Here is a 21,293-nt window from a genome sequence, read left to right as displayed (position 1 = left end):
GATTCGAATTTTTTTATAACATTTCTCCAAAATTTTGTGTTATTTTGAAAAGTTGTACGTGTCTACACTTTAATCATTTTTTTGTCGTATCCTCGTTTAAAAATCAATGTACATTAAAATCAGTACACATTTTTGCAATAGTAACGATAAATGTTAAATTGTGTCGATGCACATGTGACAACTTAAAATTAATTAGCTTATCTACATCCTCTCTTATATAATTCAAATTACAATTTAGATTCTTCATTACCATTAATATCAAGATATTTTTTTGTTTCTTGGATTAAAACATTTTCAACATGAACATCTGCAAATGTAAATGGTTGTATGCTACAAGCGTCAGAAGAGGAATCTTGGTTTATAATGTGTTCATAGCGCGGACGGTGCTTACGCATCAAATTTGAATTTGAGACACTGTGTTGCAAATTACTTTTTTCTCGCGGAGGTAATTTGTAACCACCCTGATTCACTAATTTACGCCGGCAATCAGCTAATTTATCAGTTATCACATCTAAATACTCATACGCAGTACTATCTCCTGGTTCTTCCCTCAAAAGATAAGATAATCTCTGAGCTTGCTCAAGATATATTACAGCCTGACGTAAAGAGTCGAATTTTTCACTTGAACGTGCCATTGCAATGAAATGGGGTATGAAGAATTCTAATACAAGACGTCGCCGTTCTGCATCCATTTTGGTAGGTAGTATTATCTGTTAAAGGAAAACAAATAAAAACATATTAACATTATCGACTTCAATATTATATGCAAAAGAAGTTCATAGTGTTATAGAATGAATAATAAGTACCAATAGTTGATAACAAAATTGGTGATACTATATAACATCATTCACGTTTGATTGGCAAATTGATGACTCGAAATAACCCAGTGGATAGAACACATGGAACTAAAGCAGAAACTGGGAGTTCAAAAGTATGTAAATTCACTTAAGTGGCTAATTTGTTTTTATAATAATTTATCTCATGTTGCATGAATCAGATTCGATTGAACATACGAAGCTTTGGATCTATGACCATATATTTACGGGCATTTGCTTGTTTTGGCATGATTATTATGTTGATGAGAATTTGTGCTGTGAATGAAAATTTATATACGTTTTGATCATACTTACATTTTTATTTATATCTTTTTCTACTTTCACAGTCGTCTTCTGTTTTTTATTTGTTACATTAGCACGTCTTCGTTCTTTCATTTGGCGTTGCCTTTCTTTCTTCCATTGATAGTGTTTATCGTGAGCTTTTGCTTTATCCCAAATATTATTTATTTGTTCATCGTCGCTATCCGTACTTTCATCGTAATTTGGCACAACAATAGGTAACTGTGGATTTAAAATACGTAATGGATTCTTACACGTTAAGATATCATAAAGCCTGTGACAATTTAATGTTGGATAAAAATCTTTCTTCATATATTTAATTTTTTCAATTGCATGTAATAGATGCATAACTGGCGCTTCAAGAATATCCGCCAATTTTCTCTGAAGCTTTAAAAGCATCGGTTTTGGAATGGACTTAAACTCGTTACAATTTTCAATAAAATAATTTGGAAAACGTGATTGACCAAAGTGTACATAAAAACTTCGCAAAAATAAACGTAACGACTCTCCGAGTCGATCTTCCGGCCACCTTGCGTAATTTTCTTCACACTGCCAAAATAGATGGTTCTTGATATGACTTGCATCGATGCCTATTTTAGATGTTTCATTCTCCATAAAAGTTTTGTGAAGAGTCAAGGCAAACAAGTAACATCGCATATGAGAATGAGCTAAACAGCTTTCTAAATAACGTTCCGCTGCGGGAAATATAATACGCCACTGTATTCTTTGGTCGGGATTAATTCCACGTTTTGGTCTAAATCCTAACGGCACCAGCAAGCAGCCAAAACCAATGGCTTTGCTTACCATATATCTTGTCGGCCATTGGTAGCTGAAGTTAGTCCTTGGATTTTGTATTATTCTTCGCTCCCGTATAATCCATTGATTAGCAGCATTAGGCCAAGCAGCTATCAATGCAGGAAAAACCTCATAACTAATACTCGAACCATTATTCACCGCGTTACAATATATACTCGCTCCTTGCGTTAGAGCATTTTTAATCGTATCTTGTGAAAAACCTAAACCAGATCCTAAATTAAGTATGAAGTTGTCAACAAAGTCGTTCATGAAAATAATTGAACTTAGGTAATGGTTAGTTTCATATAAACTTCGACTTAATGATACTTTTGATTCTGTATCATCGTCCTCATCATCGCTCCAATCAACAGCTTTAACATTGACAGTTATCCAACTTTCATCTGGTAAAACTCCTGATGTTGATGTGTAATTAGTTTGTAAGGTAAGCTCAACTTTCTTAGGTGTTGTTGATTCAGTTATTGTTGCATAGCCATAATCTGATTCTGTTTCACTCGATTCTGTTTGACGACTGCTTGTATTTGATCGATAACCTGAAGTTTCTGTATCTTCAGATGTTATGTTTTCTAAAGAAATGTGCCGCGTATCACCAAGTAGTGTTTTGTTTAATATTTCTTTCGTAGGTCCACTAAAACGCCTGGTATTTTTTAAAATAGATTTTCTTGGCTTAACGTCACGGTCATCAATATATCCTTTTTCTTCAATATTAAACGAAACCTCTTGGTTATTCAAATTTGGTGTCATATCTGTTGTATAAACATCACCAAAACTGGATTTTATATTTCTACCATTCAATTCGATGGTTATTTTTTTATTATTTTCTTCGTGCTTCAAATCAGACAATCTTTTTTTTATTTTTCGCAAAACATCTACACTTTTTTCTGAATATGGTGGATCATCTGATGCATTTGATTCTTTCTCCGAATCCGTATATATACTGTCATCAGAATTCATCTGAGGTACAATATTTGACTCAGTTTCTTTGGAGAGAGTGCTTTCTAAAACTTCTAATTTTTTTAGTTTTACATATCCTGAAAAAAATAAAGGTAAATTATACGCTAACTAGGAAAACTTTACTCTAAAGTCTGTAAATAGTTTTCTTTTTATTAATTACCTGGTTCCTTACTATCCTCTATGCGAAGTTTATAAAATGGCGCATCGAGGACTGCGCAGTAATCAGAAGTATCACCGGGCTCGCTTGCTTCTACGTTATCATAAATTATAAAAAGTCTCGGAGCGATGAGGGGCTCCGTTTGATCCCTCCGTCTCTGGTAAAATACATGCTCTTGCACGCATTCTTGTATTCTGTCTGCGAAAAATACATGCTTATGTCGCCGTACCATTGCCTCGTCCATTGTATGTTGATGCTCGCTAATGGGGTTGTTCTTTATATCATGAACCTCCCTAAAAATAAAATAAATAACATTTTATATTTAGTCTATGTTCAAAAATAGGTCTACCAAATTAATCCTACACTTTACTCAACGTTGCTATTTAGTATGTATATTATCATCGCATCCTATTCTAATAATTATTGACTAATCGAATATGCATTCCACATGACTCTGTGACGTCAACAAATATGTTCATAAGCCGGTGCTACGTGATTTATTAAATCATAAAGAAATCACCGCTAGCAAAGTATGTGATAACAATATCTGAAATATGTTCTTGAGCTGTTATCGCTATTTAATGTCTTTATTTCAATATCATATCCGCATAATTGTTTTAATTATTTGTCGGAATGATTCTTTTCAAAGCCCTGGATTGCTTGAAATAATTATCTGAGGTGTCTGATCAATTTTCGCAATTATTCGACTCTTTATACATTGATAAAAGTATAATCACCTAATCGCAAATACATAAAACAGTGTATATAATTAAGTTATAACGTTTTCCAATTAAAAGTACGCATCGGCGGTAAAGTATTTGTAAAATCCTCTAACTAATCATTAGATATAGTCGTTATTACGTAGTTATGCAATAATGAGACAAAAGGAATATCTAAAACTGTGACTAATAAAATATAGTGCTAGAAATAACTGAAGAATATGTGGGATTGAATTGAATTAATCAAATGATATCATAGATACGACAAGCTTTTAGTCCTTTAGTTACTTCCACAGTATAATGTCTTACACCATAAAGCCTTACGCAAATACTCAGGTATACATCTCGATTTACATAATGTTCCAGGATACGTTGAAAAATAAACTGAATAATATTAAACAAATGTCATGAAATGTTTGATTGCTAAAGGATAATTAATATAATAACAACGACCTTTCACGATTTAATTTAATCAATAATTTAAAGAAATATTTCGTAATAATTTCTTGGGTCTCTTCCTTTCTAGAACATTCAACGGTCTCGATTTTTTAGAATATTAAATGTAATATATATTTTAAATATATAAATACGGAGTTCGATTCGTAAAACAGTGGACCAAATTGACCTTAACTTAAGGTAAGCTAAAATCTAGACTACCTCTACTTTTTATATCCTGAGATAAATGAATGCTTATAATTACGAAAAGTCATTCCATTGCAATATATTTTTTATTTTTTATAATTATTATTTATAAGTATATCACCATAGTTTTAAAAAATATATCTAAATGTGTAATTTTCTGAACGGAAACAATACGTACATTGCCATTGCCATTAAAAACCGAACATTGAACCGAAAAATTGACTAGGTACGGCCCCGTAGAAGAAATATGACTAATTCGATCTCGCCCTAACCAAACCTTGTGGCCTTATAGATAAGATTATACATAATTGCTTGAAATTGCCTTTTAATTTAAGCTCTAAGCTCCATTACTTTTAAAGTTTCTTATTTTAATTTAAATTTTACAAACATACTACAATACCGTTAAAAAATGATTACCCATCTTTATTTTAGTTTTAATTAAATAAACAGAGACTGCTGCACCGCTACATGTGCATCATGCCTGTTCCACGCGGTCATGCCTTGACTGTAGCTGCATTATATTTTAATTTGTTTATACATATTACGTTCACTTAAATGTCCAAATAACCCTCACATTTTATCAAACTTACATTGTCATAAACAAATAATAATTTGTTGGAAACCGTTACTCATCAAAAACGTTATCATTTCAAAGAATATTTAAAAATATAACTGAATGCGTAGTTATTATTGGAATATATTTAAAAACAAACTACACTCACCGCTCATAATTTTCAAAAAACTGCACCGACAAAAGAATGTTATTTAACAAGAAGGCATCGCAGTCATTATTAAGTTGATACCGCATACGATCCAGGGCCTCTTCATCGTAGGAACGAACGTGTGATGGAGAAGGTGCCGGGCCAGGCCCAGGCACTGGAGGTGACAATGTAACCGAAGAACTTATTGGACGATCTTTAACGGCAGCCCTTTTGTTTTGTAAATTAATATTCTTTTTCTTTTTCTCTTCAATTTTTTGCTGTTTCCATCGCTCTCGCTCAAAAAACTTATCGGGTTCCTTTTGGACTTTCTTGGACTTTGCATTTCCCATATCAATTTATTTTATGTAATCCAAATGAAGTATAAAACGACGATATAATAAAGAAAAAAATATCACTTATGCCATATTAAAATGACGTTTAAAATAATTGTTATGTATCGATTTTGAAAACAAATAAAAAACACAAGTGCACTGGATTCCTTGATAATTAAAACAGTACTGTTTAAGTATTCACAAAATCAAATCACCATTATTTATCTAATCAATACTTGATGATTAATTTATCGATCGCCATTGTGCCGATTATTATTTGTATCTAGTTGCAATGTTATTATTCAACTTACACATTACTGAAAAGAGCGTTTGCATCACTTGAAAGAACGTGTTCACTACTACTTGGTAGTCCTGAGTGGTTCTACTCTTTCATCAAATACATACATACATACATACACATTCACACGCACGCAAACTTTGTATTGTACTTTTGTATTTTTTTATTTATTGATATTTCACTTTTTATTTTTCTACCTGGTAACTTTTTATTGTTTTGTTGAAAAATGCGGTAATGTTTATTTTGAATTTTAATTAAATAGTTTGTTGTTGAAGCGTAGTTTTATGTCAAAAGGGTTAGCCATATAGCTTCTGCCTAAAAAAATTCACATATTATCAATTTACTGTTATAGACTTTTTTATTCATTTATTACACTTAAAACATACATTGGTATGTAAAAATCTTCAAATAAATCCAACAAGAAACAGCACAATCCATGTCATAAATAAACATAATACTTAATTATTTAATTCTTATGCAATGCTTTTGCTCCATGCTTCAAATAAACTGCTTTTTTTATAAATGTTTAAATTATAATCTTTTATCAGTTGTACAAATTATGCCATTTATTTATTTTTGATAACAAAATAGTCGTTAGACGATAGCTTTGTGCAATCTTTATGGGATTTTTTATCAATAAATGTTTTGTACTTCTTTGAAAGATAGAAACACGAATAAGAAAATCACAATATATTGCCAAAAAACATTATTTAAAATTTTAAAACTTAACTTAAAATTTAAGATAATAAAACCGCTGATGGCGATCTTCAAAAGTAATATTAATGTTGGGATGGTTTAAAAATAAGCAGCAACAATATGCTAATTTGTTTTATAAATATCAGAAATATAACAATTATAGCTATGACTATTTCAATATGTAAAAGAAAAGTCTGAGGTATCTCGTTCATTACCACCCGTCCGCGTTTAGGCATATGACGGGGTTCAGAGCACACAATGTCATCCCTCCAAAGGATCTGGAGCCGAGGTCCGGCCTCACAGGAGGCGTCTTTAGGACGCGCATACTCTGAGCCCTTCCCTTAATCGCAGAGTATTCTACGACTAGAGGCCACTATGGCTAATAGCTGTTGACCATTGGAAAAACTAAAAATCTTTTTCTTAGGAGCTATGACTTATTTGTGAGGTTTTTGATCACACTATGAAATTATTTAAAAAAATCATTATTATAATATCGCAAAGTACACCTCTCTAATATCGTATTATTATATCGTGATTTAACGTGCGACTTATATATTTCGAATATGCATATACTTATATGATATTTCAATTGTTCTAGAATTATAAGTTACTCAGTAATCGTTAGAGCCTCATAAACCTCATAAAATTAATTTTTAAACTTAATATAAAACATGGATCGCTTTGTGATACCTTTGTCATTATAAAAATTAATATTTAATGTTATATAATATAAATGAGCATAAAGATTATTCTAGCTTTTCATTAGCAAAACATTACTCTTACGTACGTTATACTTTCACTAGTGTTTAATTAAAAATACTATTTTTATGCAATTTACATAAATTAAACATTTATGTCTATTGAAAAAAACTGCATAATAAGATAACAATAATTTGTGTAATATTTCCAATCAAGAATAACTACATTCCAGGTAATCATTCGAGCTTTGTTTTATGTAAGTAATATGAACGTGTTATGCATTGCAATTATTTTTTTACGTTAGACATATTTTTAACGCCTAATAGCATAATGAATTGCAACAATTATTACTATGAACATTGTGTTTTCACTACTCGTAAGTCTTTATACTAAAAAAAAATTATGTAAATATATTACTATAAATACTTATAATAATTCATAGTTCTTGTTCTATTGATAACAAACCTTTTTTCGAATTCGCTTTTTGTATAAAATTTGGTTACCCACAAGTGCGGCTTATTTGTAGATAAATGAACTAATGTTTTTTTTTTTCATTTCGTCAAACGACGGTAATGAAAAACATTGAAAGAAAACCTGTATGGGTTGGATGATATTCTGCTGCGTGTATTTCCTCCAATACATATTGGAGCTGCGGAGGGGAGGCCTTTGCCCAGCAGTGTTACAATTACAGGCTTTACTTTACTTTTTACTATTTATAAATAATATATTTATAAGTTGTAAATTAGCTGTATCTTGTAGCAACATATTGTGTACAAGTATTTATATATTAAACTATATATGTTACATAAATAAATAAATAAGTCGTTGTAACATTTCCACATTAATTCTAAATTTGTAGCAACAGTTCTAAAAAAAGAAGCTCTAAATTATAAGAATTTATTCTATCTTCTAACTTTTCTTAGTAGACTTCAGTCGTAAACATTCAAATAGGATTACGCGTTGGAAAGAACTTTCTTTTAATTTTGGGTAAAAAACAAAAAATACATCTTTATGTCTTGAAAAGTTTTATACAATATTACATTTATTTATTACATCAAACTTCATTTTACAGTGAAATTATCTTGAATTAAATCTTAATATAAATTATTAGAATTGTATTTATTATAAAATCATTCCTAGTAATAGTCAATCAAAATAAGTGTATGTACACTAACAAAATATATATCTATGTCTTAAATCATTTTAAATAATGTTTAACTATTAAATCAATCTACATTTTATAGTCAAATTAAATAATATCACAAAACATTTAAATTCAGATTCTATTAGTGAAAAATACTTTACTTTATCAAAATAATTGCTTATTACTATACTTAAAGTAAACTTTTGGAAGGAAACGTTTTTGGTGAATTGTAAGTTTTTTTTTATTATAATTACATAAAAAACAGTGCAACTTCATTGGTCCCATGCATCTATTAAAATAAGTAAAACTAAGATACCTTTCACTTCTTAGATGAAGTCAAATTATATTTTTCATTAACAATGTAATTAATAAAAAGGGTTGGATTTAGAGGATCCCAAGAAGAGGCCACAAGAGCAAACAAGAAAGAGCCCACACAATAGTTTTTTTTTTAAATAGTCTTATTTCCGACGAGTAAACACTCATAAAGTGTGTACGTGTAGATAGATACGCCATATATTTGTTAAAAGTTTTTTTTTTATATAAATAAATATAAGAATTAAAGAAAAGAAAAAGAAAAATTTATACCGTATAAAAGATGTATAAGAAGTAAAAATACTTTCATTTGGTGAAAAACTAATTCAATGAATTAGGGTTTTTTTTTAGGAAAATAAATTAAAAACGGACCCATTTTTTGCCCCGTGGCCTCCAGACCTCTAAATCTCACCATGCTGAAAGGTAAAACGTTTTCATTTATAATACAAAGATAAAAGCTTAAATTTTTGCGTTTATGTAACATAGTTCAGTAGAAATGTCAAAACAATTATCATCAATCAATAACAAAATTAATCCATCGATGATCATGAATTTCCCAATAATTCTATTCCAATACAGTTATTATAAATCACGATACAAACATTGATATTGATTTATCAAAAATAGAAGAAATTCGGCTTAAATGTATGTTTAAATTAAGCCGTATTATAAATGATGATAAAAACTAGAGCTTTACACTCTTAGGCAAACATTTGAGACTTTTGGTGAATAGATATCAATTGCTAATTTTACTGGGACTACGGTATGTGCTTGAGTGCTTCTGCTGGTGGCGTACTTATGCCTTCTTCCTCCATGTTGTTCGCTATGCTGACCACATCTGCATCAGGGTATGTATTGACTCTTTTATGATTTTTCATTCGTTTTACTTCAACCATCTTCTTACTAAGTAGTCGCCTGAAAGTTGTTGTAATTTTTATATTAAATATATTGCTATATGTTTATTTATAAAATTATATATTAAACAAAATAGTAACTCAGATGGCTTTAATTTAAAAAGAACAACGAAAATGTACATGTAATGTAATCCACATTTTGATGTATTTAAATAACACTTACTGCTGTCGCCAGTCAATAAGAACGCCTAAAACGAAAACTACAACTATAGCAATGAGTATGACAATGGTAACTCCAAGAATAGTGGCCACAGTTAGAGTCGGGACTTCTTCCGCTATCATCGATATGCTAGGTTCTTCCGTTGGTTTGAACAGATCTAAAATGGAGAAAAAACAAATGATGAGGAATATTATGTTTTTAGAGCGTATCTATTATAAGTGGTAACGGGCTGAAATTCTTATTCATTTTAATTGGAAACCTAGCATATAAAGGTACATACAAGGTATATATTGGAATATCTCCAATTTACCAAAAATAAAGACCAACTAGTGGGTCGCACGCGAAACTTCTCGTTTATTCAACAGATTTTTACAAATTTCGAAACCTTTGACAGTTTTTTTTATTCCACTGTAAACAGACGACGTCTGGACTTGTTAAATAATTTCTAAACAATCTAATAATTTTTTTATGTGCAGCTATCATCCCATAATCACTGGGACAAAAATCGGTTTACGCTATTAATATATTTTTTTATATAAGATTTTTTTGTTTTTTTTTTTACTGCGGTAAGCAGATGGACTTGGAAATAGGTTAACTGATGGTGAGTGTCACTGCCTATAGACAATAATAATTTTGAGTATTCCTTAAATCACTAATGCACCATCTATTTTAGAAACTGAAATATTAATATGCCCCTTTAAGTTTAACTACTGGTACTTTCATCCTTCAAAGCGTAACACAAAAATACTGAGTCCTGCTGTGACGTTAGAATATCTGGTGAGTAAGTGGTGCCCACCCACACGGTTTGCAAAAAGTTCAACCACCAAGTAAATTGTCTTTAACATTATTCTAATATGACGCATCGTTACCTTCTGTCCAACTTGCACTTTTGATTTCATCCATTTTGTATTGTTACAAGTGTTGATAAGTAGCCACCAATCGTATCACGTAACTCGATTCTTCCCACGTCTACTTCCACCTCAATCTGAAATAAAATAGGAGTAAATTAAAACAAATACAAACTTAACGAGATATCGTAAGTTTAAAATAAGCGTATTCTATTTGTCTTGCAATTCTCATATAATCTAAATTATACACAGATAACTTAATAGAATATAAAATATACAATTATGTATATTTATTTACAGTTATTCAACGTTATTATTTATTGTTATTGATGCTCAATAACACACTTCGTATTTCACGCGTACCAGGTCAAGGGAATAGTTTGTATTCAAACAAAACGAAACCAAAACGTAAATAACGAAAACATACAAAATATTTAAAAATTGTATTAATAATTACATAAAGCGTTCTCATTTTATAGCTGATCGAGTATTTTCTATGTATTATTTAAGTTACTTAATAAGGAAGTAAAATGTAAAGAACCCATTCTTTTATTTCCATTCACCTCTCTAAAACGTTATTACAGAACATTCGAATTGAAGACAGTCTAGAGTCCGAAGTTTATACTAATTATATGTATGTGTTCTGAATTAAAAAGTTTGCTATCTGTATAAATTGATTACAATTATTGTAGTACTTTCAATTTTCTTCTAAGTTGACGCGATCGCAGAGGAACTAGGCACAGGGCCAACTTTATACGTTCCCATTTATCAAGGGTGGAACTCTGTCAACTTCCTCAGACTTCTAAAAAGAATTATTTAAATATCTATGCTTAACTGATTAGTAACAAGATCTTTATAAATATTAATATCTGTGAAGAGACAAGATACCTGCATATTAAAAATAAATTCAGAGGCATTCAACTGAAACTTAAAAAAAAAACATGATATGCAACAAAAACAATTCTCAGAAATGAAGTAAAATGTGACGTACAACAATTAAGATTTTATGATAAATATGTGAATCGATTAAGCAGAAGATCGTTATCGACTCGAAGACTACCAGTCATAAGAATATTACTGGTAGCGACTTGTTATCTGATTGATATTTTTAGAGATTGGAAAACGCTTTTAATCGCGTCGTACCGCCCCATATTAACAAAGTTTTAAAATTAAATTTTTCTTTTTTTTAAATCTTTTGATAACAAAAGGACGTTTGGAATTTTGTTGTATAATGATATCTCATATTCAATCCGATGTGACAATTCATTAAAAATAAACGAATAGGCAAATGATTTGATGAGTCGAAGCTGAAATCTGATAACCGAACGTTTTTTTAAGTAATATATCGATATCTTTTTGTGTTATTTCAAACTTCAACACAGCGACAGCAAACATAAATTTTTGCCACTGCACTGCTCCACCAGGTAAAAGATCATGCGACACGTGCAGATTTTTTGATAATATTTGCTGCATCCTGTGTATAGATCTGTATAATAGAGACATATAAAGCCCTACAATACTTTCTTATAAATATATATCATGGATGAAATGTGTTCACAAATTTATTTTTATTTTCTGCTAAGAAATAAAAGTAAACATATGTCATGAATTCGTTTCAGACTACGTGACAATTAAAAAAACAAATAACAGTTACATGACGCACGATGCCTTCAAGTCTGTTTTAGTTTGAACAAAAGATAATAACATTATTACCACCGTTTGTTGCGTTTTAAATTTGTAATATCTTCGAAAATATTAATTTAAATTACATCCTGTAAGGGGCCATATTGATCTATATTAACTTCACAACGTATTTAAGGTACTTATTTGGATCCGGATTAATGTTGTATTCCTTAAAATCTTTTCAAAAATAAGCCATTATTACTATAAAATGTAAAGGATAAAAAATTGTTATTGTGGGTTATCCCTAAGAGATAAACATATACCATACACATATATTTTCTACTATATTTTGCATGTATTATGCATATAAACCTTACTCTTGAATCAATCTATCTATTTAAAAAAACCGCATCATCATCCGTCATGTAATTTTAAAGATCTACGCATACATAGGGACAGACAGCGGTAAGCGACTTTGTTTTATACTATGTAATGATAACACATATAGAAGAGCTTCTGCGGTATTTTGCTTAGGCTTTTATATATTCCAAACCTAATACATATTTTTGTTCAATGTTTTACAGTAATATATATAAATATATGTTTGTATAGCGCTTCTCGTACCCTCAAAACCTTTGATGAGTCATTAGAGTCATAATAACCTTTCCAGCTGTCAATGACCGTATATGTGTATAGATATAAAATTATATCCCTATATGAAAGCAAGAAAAAATATGTTTATATATTGCGAAATACGACATATTATATTCCTAAATGAAAATCTGGCTTTACATGTCCGCTTTAATCCGTCGTAATGCAATATATTATCTAAATCAAGCATTCCATCACGTACTGCTTCAAAGCTAATTATTTCTTCCTGTTTCTTAGTGATAGTGACCAATTTCGGCCACGGTTATCATCAAGGACTCTTAAACAATTGCGTAGGACATAATACAGTGCACGAGTGTTCGCAAACACAACTGCACTCCCTATTCCTTGTCTCATAATAATGCGGATTTGGTGCGGATTTTGGCGTCAAATCTGATACGATTGGATACAGACCAGGCGCAACATCAATGGCTTTACATATTAAGTATCGCAAGAGAGCGTACACACGGTCAACTTCAACACACCGTTTAATACCGAGAATATATGCCCGAAAAGCAATTTAACAATTTACTAACCATTGGGATTGCTGTATGTTTGAAGTAATCAACAATTTGTTAATACGTCAATAAATAATAATTTAAGATTATTGATACGCTTTTTTTATTCACTATAATCCTTTCTTCACTATGATCCATTCGAATCCACCTGGCTTTTGTTTTATAGGCTATCCACAATACCAACGAGGTATTGTATGGTGGTAGGTAAGTATGTAAGTATAGTGTTGTCCTAAATGACAATTATATAACGTACATATTCATATATTTTACAAACATTCGTTTTAAAATCAATAAGCGTATTTGCGAATATTTTTAATACTTGTTTTAGTTTAGTGTCAGATCGCGCTGTTAAGGAAAAGATAATGGAAAACCTGCATACGTAATTTTAAGACCCTCGCAATAACAGCCTGGCAACTTAATCTACATACCAAATAAATCTCCAGACATAGGCATACGTGAAATATTTGAGTTAAGTATATTGATTCCTTTTTCTCGGTAATTGTACCCTAAAAATCTTTAAAAAAATCATGTAACCTACAAACATCCGCAATGTATCCTCTGATTTCATTGTAACTAGGTTTTTTTTCTAAGCTATCTATTTTAAAAGGTGTTTTTTTTAACGGTTTTTTAAATAACACAATAGCCTTTGTATTAGCCTTAAAAGTGTTTTGCAAGATATATTTTTAGTAAAAAAATACGATTTTTGCATATAATTGGTACGGAAAAGGCAACCCTTTAATCGCCTACTTTTTTCCGCAGTTATAGGGCACAGTAGAAAAATATTAGACAAAATTTGTTTCTGTCTACGTAGGCTATTACACAATGTATTTAAATATACAAAATAGATGCGTCTTATTCTTATATCTACTTAAAGAAAGACAAAAGTAAGGGTGACTAATCGTTTATTGTACGATTCACAGCAAACGCGCCGCATCGACTCGCGTCGCAGCTTTTTTGAAGCGTGGTAAATGAAAATAAAGTGTTTACATAATATTTAAAGTCCATTTTTGAATATATAGTCAGCTGCGATCGTATGCCATCGCATGGGAACGTTGCTTGGTATGCGCGTTCCATGCAGTCCTTCTATCTAGTATGCGTACCTTCGTTACGGAAGTACGTGTGTTTGACTATTTCGTAACTCTGATCGTTAATACTAAAGAATCTGTTTAACCCTTATATATTCTTATATGTACTTTATTTGTGTAAAAGTTAGTTGTTTTGTAATTGATTTCCGTAAAAGTTTTTATCTTTATGTCATTGCTCGAATAAAACTCAACTCAATCCTTAGAATCCAACGAGTTTTTTGTGAGGCATTCAACAGGCAGACAAAATTTTATTGTGCTCTATACAATAAATGTTTTCAATTTACTCAATGCTCATCACGGGGCTGGGCCCCGTTACAACTTTTACATTACTAACCAGTCGATTGATTCAATTATTTATATGTTACTTTATAAATATCAAATGATTATCACACCTGATAATATTTCGTTATCAATTAATATCTAATTTCCTATTAACAGCTTTGTTCACAATTTTAATGTAAATGACTTATTCGAGCTAAGGACCTCAGTTACTCATTGTCTAGTTCATATTGATAAAAATAAATGTGAAGGCAAAATATTATCTACAGGCTTGTAATATATAAATAAAAATATAAATTCATGATATGGCTCTTTGCAAGCCTTCGGGCACCATCCTCTCAATAATACTGCGATCTACTGTCATATAATATTACGAATTGTAGTATTATTTTGTTCTACTTTAATGGTCAGTGAGCCAGTGTAACTGCAGGTACAAGGAACGTAACAAATTAGTTCCCAAGATTGGTGGCGCATTGCCGATGTAATGGATGATTAACATTTCTCACATTGCCAATTTCTTTGGGCGCCCATTTGTCAGTCTGCCTACCTGTTTGTAATATAAGTGTTTTCACAAATTTACATTATTTTTACAAACTTTTATTTAAGTTCACATGTTAATATTTGCATATGTGTAAATCTGTGATTAAAACTTGCAACCGACTCCTTATAGGGCAATGAAATTACAATTTATTTTTGGAACGAAGTTCATTTATGCAAAAAAAAAAAGAAACGAACGAAGAACAGAACGAAGTTCTTTTTTTTTTCGAGTATACTGGCAGAAATCGTCATGTAAGGTAAAACTGTTATGCCACCGCCAGGCGACCTTTTCCTCTCTTTCTTTCTTTCTCTTTTTGTTATTCATATACGATTTAATATAACACTATTTAAACTTATTTTTTGTTATTATACAAAAATTTTAATAAAAATTTATTTATTGTCATTTAATTATTCCCAAACGTTGATAGTTCATTTTATTTTATCTCTTATTTAATACATAATAAATAGCAAAATCAACTTCGTTTCAATCGGGTTTCCAACAAAACTTCTCTTTTTTAACTATTTTTGTTTATATATTTACTACTAGACAAAAAAGGAAGTTAAAGACAGGTTTCAAAAGATACCACACTCAGACCATACCAACAGACCGATATAAATCAGATATTTTGTTTAGATTTCATAGAGATTTAAGGTTTATTGATTTATTACAATAATCGTTTATTGTGACAGTAAATCGGTGTAATCTATACTGCGGAGTTAGATATAGTGCGTTATCTAAATGTAAACAAACATAGACAATAGAGTTAAACTTTTATTATGGCTCAACAACAGATGAACTATTCTGGTTGACTGTTATTGTTGATCATTTACTTGTATAATATTACAGCATCATGTTTTTATCAATAACATACCATAATTGGCATACTGCTGCTTCACTTGAAGCAAAAAATTAAGCAAAGAATCGAACCATTAACTTATTTTGTAATGAGATCAATAATAATTCCTTTCATTATTTTAAACCATTACACACGTTATAACCTGTTCAAACAATACGTTGATACTTTGTTGAGCGATATAAGAGGACAAACAATTAAATAGAAACTTCTTAAATAGGATTAAAATATTTGCCTACAATGAATTGCCTTCATTTTGGAACTTATTGTATTGTTTTTACAAATTTCCTCATTTTAATATAATATTATAAAAGAGAGTCAGTGTATATTTACGTATTTGATTGTAATTGAGGTGTAATATTGATGATATTAATTCCAAACTAGCCATTCGCGTTGATTGAAAATGTTAATTAATTTCGCTACTTTTTGTAACTTTTTTGTTTCCCCTTTGGGCCATTTAATCGAGCCGACAATGTGAATTGTATTTTGGTTCATTTCTTTAATGATGAAATAATATTTCAACACATATTATAAGATACTACATCAAACAAAAGTACATAACTCAAGGTAAATCAAATCTGAACAATTGTATATAATGTACATTGCGCACAAAGCGTTTTTAATAAAATAGATCTGTCTTTAGCAATAGCATCGAATCCAACTTGTTTTGATAGCAAATTCATTTGTATATCAAACACTTCCTTCAACGGATTAATCTGGTATTGTCTTCTTATCGCTTTAAGGCGGATTAAGAGACGATAGCGTCGTACAGAATTACATTGAAGTAGAAGTAGGTCAAGAACGATTTCGGTACATTGGAAAGCAGCAATGGACGCACATACAACAGTCAAATCGGAGGCACTGTTTTCCTTACTAACAATAGCGATATCAGTAGTGATATTCTTGAAAAGATTAAAACACACTTGAGAAAAGTCCTTTTACATAGAATAATGGTAAGTCCCAATTGTTTAACAAGAGCTGGTATCATTATAATTATCTATAATACATTAGAAATAATAAACGTATATTCGCATCTATTAAATGACCTTGATAACAATATCATAAAATGACTGATAAAAATAAAGATATATAATATTTGTTGTTGTTAACATAAATAATCATTACAAAATATAAGTTTTAAATACTATAGAACACTAAACGTTTGTAAATTTTAAATTTTCACATTTATGTTACTGAACATAAAGCACCTATACGAAAATAATTAATTAGTCACAAGCAACTGGTACGAAATAATAGGTATAAAGTATATTTCCACTACTTACATAAACACGGTGAAGAAGTTTTTTGCGACTGGTCCTTTCACTCGAAAAAAAAAAACTAGTCGTAGAAACAGGATTGTCTACGGATATTCAGTACTTTGGCACCATTTTTTTTATCACAGTGAATAATAACAAAGTAAAGTCGTATTATTTAAAAAAAAAACTATTTTTGCGTCATCTACGGGCGCAAGCGGTGCGCTCCAAAGCGCGTCTCTTACTGCTGCGTTAGTTACCTACCAACGAGATCACCTTACAGACACAGTAAACCTTACCTTAACTGTTGACAATATTTTGTGAACCGGTGACACACATGTAATAATTTTGTTATGTTTTGTCGGGTAGTCACACATTGAAGTTTTAACGAACATACATAACGGTTTAATAGATGTGCCTGCGCATTATTGATACTAAACTGTCTAAACGCCGTGACTCATCGAGGAATGTACGTTCTATCAACGCCCCTTCGTGTGTAAAACTTGCGCATTTTTGATAAGATTCATTATTTTTCCATGTGCGCAAATGGTTTTAAATAACATTTTTATAATAGTAAAATTTTATTTAAAAAACCATATTCGAGTACTTACAGAATATTAAATAAATATATATTTTTTATACCTAATAAAACTGCAAAATTAATCTTGAATCGATTGCTTTGAGAATCAATCGTAAGGAAAATATTATTACCGATAAAGAGGACGAACTAACCACTATATAAAAATTGATAAACGTCGGTATGTGATTAAAATTTATGGTACTGATTTGGTAAACGCACCAAAAGATATATACTATTTTAGTACTTCTAGTAAATGTAAAAAAAATGTACTCTTGATAACACATAAATATTCCTAACGTATTTATCAAATAAACCTTTTTCCACATGTTTATAAAAACTTATGTATAAGTTCTAAGTCGTTAGTTACTGTTTAAACTATAAATTAATTATTTCTACAGTCTCCCTGCACAGACCCTACAAATTATGCATAGATAATCTTAGTACTTTTTGCAAATATCATTTATTCCAAACACATATAAAATGTGCCGAAACATTTTAATAATTATTCATGAGACATTAGCTATTGTAGTCACTCTGCTTCAATTTCATCCGTATACTTTTACTCTGTTTACTTGTACGCATGAAAATTGTAACATTCTCACTTATATATAACTTAACGAGCAGAGTCAGAATATCCACTTGGGTATGTAGTGTAGGCCTCGCATGGCCAAGAGACCTCAAAACCGGCTAAAATTTAGAAAATTTTGGAAGCCAAAATATATTTCGTATTTGAGAAGGGTGATGACAGACTTTAATTAAATAGTTAAAGAACAAAAAATTGCATTGAGGTAGACAAAATATATTTAAGGAGGTTAAAAAAGATTAGAGAAGTGGAAGATTAGGGGCCCGACATGGTTAATACGGCTCTGTTAACAAAAAATATGAAATTCACGCGTGTCACGTCAGTAGTCTAAATTAAAAGCGAATGAAATTGCAGAGCGCACCAAGTTTTATATTTTAATATTACATAATAAGTAAGTTCTCCGTAACGCTTTGCATCTTACTAGTTTTATGTATATTGCTTAGATCGTTTTTTCAGCTAGACATTACAGAAAAAAAATTCTCCTCTTTTTTTATTTATTTATTTATTTAAATACTTTATTGTACACCATAAATTAAACAGATTAGCCTTATAGTAAGTTTATATAAAGAAACGATGGTACAACCGGCGGTCTTATCGCTTTAAAGCGATTTCTTCCAGACAACCGAGGTGATATGGAGTAGTAGTATTTTTAGTTAATTATACAAACAAAAGCAACCTTTACCTTTGGCTTATAATATCATTTTTAATATTGGGCGCCAAATATAATGATAAAAGTAACAATTAATGATTAATTATTCTATTAAGTAAGAATACATTAAGTATAAAATTAGTAATGATAACAAAAATTTTTTTTAAGAAGGATCCCAATATATTTTCTAATAGAAGTTACGGCAGAACTAATCAATTAAAGGCTTTAATATTTGTATGTCATATGACAAATTTACAGTAAAATAATCAACAGATACACATTAAGTAACCAGAGCTAATCAGGACAACCTTATATACAAATTTGTGCAAAGAAGATGTGATTTCGCAAGTTTACATATTTGATTTACAACTGTCTCTACCAAAGCGAGCACTAACTTCTTCTGTTACATTTTATAAGCGGAAATTGTGGCCTACAACCTATCGGTAGATAACAGCAAGACAAAAAGGTTAATGTGTATTATAAAACTACCTTTATTGACCTAAATTTAAACATGTATTTTTTTAATCACTGTACAGACCAAAATTCACATATGTATGATATATTGTTTACTTGAATTCTGATTCTGAACCTGAATGAATTTACTGAAATAGAAGTATTAGACCTAGAAGAATTGTTTTCTAGACATTCAAATGTCGCAAGCATCGTCAAATCAAAAATACTTAAAAAAGTTAATTTAAATTGCTCGAAAAACTATACCTTAATAAATTTGAAATAAAGAAATGCCGAACTACCTGATGACCGCATAATTATCAATGATGGATTATTACTTTAATGTACAGATTTGTCCCTGTTTCTGCTTCTGTCCATAGTTTTTCATACTTATACATGTTTCACGAGTCAGTAAAACATTCGAAATAATGATATATTAAATTGACTTGTGATATACTTTCCTGTAATATTATAAATGTTGTTAGGACATGTTTAATAAAACAATGTTATGTCTTCCTCTGTTATGTCAAACCAATGATGACAGAACAATTAAATTAAACACTAATTGAATACATCTAGGTTAAAACTTTTTTTTACTATGAAAATATAGTAGAAATTTATTTTTAGAAATTGATGTTATACAAAAATTAATTATTTTTATTTTTTGTTTATTCCTGTATGTTTTTGAAATTGAATTTTTCTTTTTGGGAAATTTTCCCTTTTATATATATCCCACAGCTCAGATAAGACTTCCTCTCCTTTTTGATGAGAATGTTTATTATACAGGTTTCCTCATGAGGTTATTCTTACCGCCGAGTACGATACGAATTATAACCAAATAAAAAAATCAGTGGTACCCCGAATTTGAACTCAAAATCATCATTTAAGATTGTAACCGTGGATACCGAGAAGTGGATATATCTCTCTGCTAGGTAAGAAACAGAAAGTGTTTAAATAAAAAAAGAAAGTCTTGTTGTCTAAACTTATTCAACACCTTGTCATGTATACAGTGTACGCGGCAATCAGCAGCAACAGTCTATGCTCAGCAATGTAAGCAAAGTGTCAGCCTTCGGTCTCCCATCGGTGATTGACATCTCGTTTTGACACATTGTAAGAATTACTCAAAAGTATAAGGCACCTCCTTGAAAATAATCCTGCTACCACCGCTGACTGAACTACATATTATAAAAACGTATGAAAAATATTTTGTATGATATTGCTTACTTTCGGCTTTCAATCATCTTCCAATAAGATGAAAATGAAATATAAAAGATAAGCATACAAAAAATAATACTCTGACATCTTTACTTTTATAGCAAGTTACTATAATGTCAATTTTTTACTTATTCCGGATTGTTTTGACAATATTTTTATTGTTGCTTAAAAAATCGTCTTTTTAAATATCTCCTTGTCTGGGCCTACTATCTAGCCCAATACATAAATTTCTACCTAGAGTTAAAAGTATTCAATATTTTCAGATTTATAGTCGTATTCAATATTTACATTCAAATATAATTTTACTTTTATTAAAAGAAGCTTGTTGACAAAATTTACTTTTATTAAGAGCCGAGATGGCCCAGTGGTTAGAACGCGTGCATCTTAACTGATGATTTCGGGTTCAAACCCAGGCAGGCACCACTGAATTTTCATGTGCTTAATTTGTGTTTATAATTCATCTCGTGCTCGGCGGTGAAGGAAAACATCGTGAGGAAACCTGCATGTGTCTAATT

At 30.4% G+C, this 21,293-nt stretch overlaps 2 protein-coding genes across 3 annotated transcripts; both read right to left on the bottom strand.

Moving 5' to 3' along the window:
- Positions 1-14: 14 nt before the first annotated feature.
- On the bottom strand, positions 15-5,568 carry LOC125064877. The gene is made up of 4 exons (XM_047672172.1): positions 5,123-5,568; positions 3,043-3,332; positions 1,131-2,959; positions 15-710 (listed from the first exon to the last, which is right to left on the bottom strand). The coding sequence occupies exons 1-4, from the start codon at positions 5,449-5,451 to the stop codon at positions 228-230; spliced, it is 2,931 nt and encodes a 976-aa protein (XP_047528128.1). The 5' UTR covers positions 5,452-5,568; the 3' UTR covers positions 15-227.
- Positions 5,569-8,268: 2,700 nt separating this feature from the next.
- LOC125064826 lies at positions 8,269-17,746 on the bottom strand. Of its 2 annotated transcripts, none has more exons than XM_047672071.1 (4): positions 17,601-17,746; positions 10,526-10,641; positions 9,660-9,813; positions 8,269-9,497 (listed from the first exon to the last, which is right to left on the bottom strand). In XM_047672071.1, exons 2-4 carry the CDS (start codon positions 10,557-10,559, stop codon positions 9,341-9,343), a joined length of 345 nt encoding a protein of 114 aa, XP_047528027.1. In that variant the 5' UTR covers positions 10,560-10,641; positions 17,601-17,746; the 3' UTR covers positions 8,269-9,340. The 2 variants fall into 2 exon arrangements, with proteins under 2 accessions (XP_047528027.1, XP_047528026.1); XM_047672070.1 differs by lacking the exon at positions 17,601-17,746 and adding an exon at positions 17,332-17,574.
- Between the last annotated feature and the right edge of the window lie 3,547 nt (positions 17,747-21,293).

The sequence above is a fragment of the Vanessa atalanta genome, chromosome 6 (genome assembly GCF_905147765.1).
Source record: "Vanessa atalanta chromosome 6, ilVanAtal1.2, whole genome shotgun sequence".
NCBI lineage: Eukaryota > Metazoa > Arthropoda > Insecta > Lepidoptera > Nymphalidae > Vanessa > Vanessa atalanta.
The sequence above is the reverse complement of the archived record's forward strand: the minus strand, read 5'-3'. Positions and strand labels throughout refer to the sequence as shown.

What these genes read in the sequence shown, in the direction of transcription:
- LOC125064877 (XM_047672172.1), bottom strand. Translation starts at nt 5,451, where the DNA reads ATGGGAAATGCAAAGTCCAAGAAAGTCCAAAAGGAACCCGATAAGTTT. An exon ending in TTTTTTGAAAATTATGAGCG is followed by an intron (nt 3,333 to 5,122) that starts GTGAGTGTAGTT and finishes TTTTATTTTTAG; the next exon opens with GGAGGTTCATGATATAAAGA. An exon ending in AAAAAGATATAAATAAAAAT is followed by an intron (nt 711 to 1,130) that starts GTAAGTATGATC and finishes TTCCTTTAACAG; the next exon opens with ATAATACTACCTACCAAAAT.
- LOC125064826 (XM_047672071.1), bottom strand. Translation starts at nt 10,559, where the DNA reads ATGGATGAAATCAAAAGTGCAAGTTGGACAGAAG. An exon ending in AAGTGCAAGTTGGACAGAAG is followed by an intron (nt 9,814 to 10,525) that starts GTAACGATGCGT and finishes TCTCCATTTTAG; the next exon opens with ATCTGTTCAAACCAACGGAA. An exon ending in CTTATTGACTGGCGACAGCA is followed by an intron (nt 9,498 to 9,659) that starts GTAAGTGTTATT and finishes AACAACTTTCAG; the next exon opens with GCGACTACTTAGTAAGAAGA.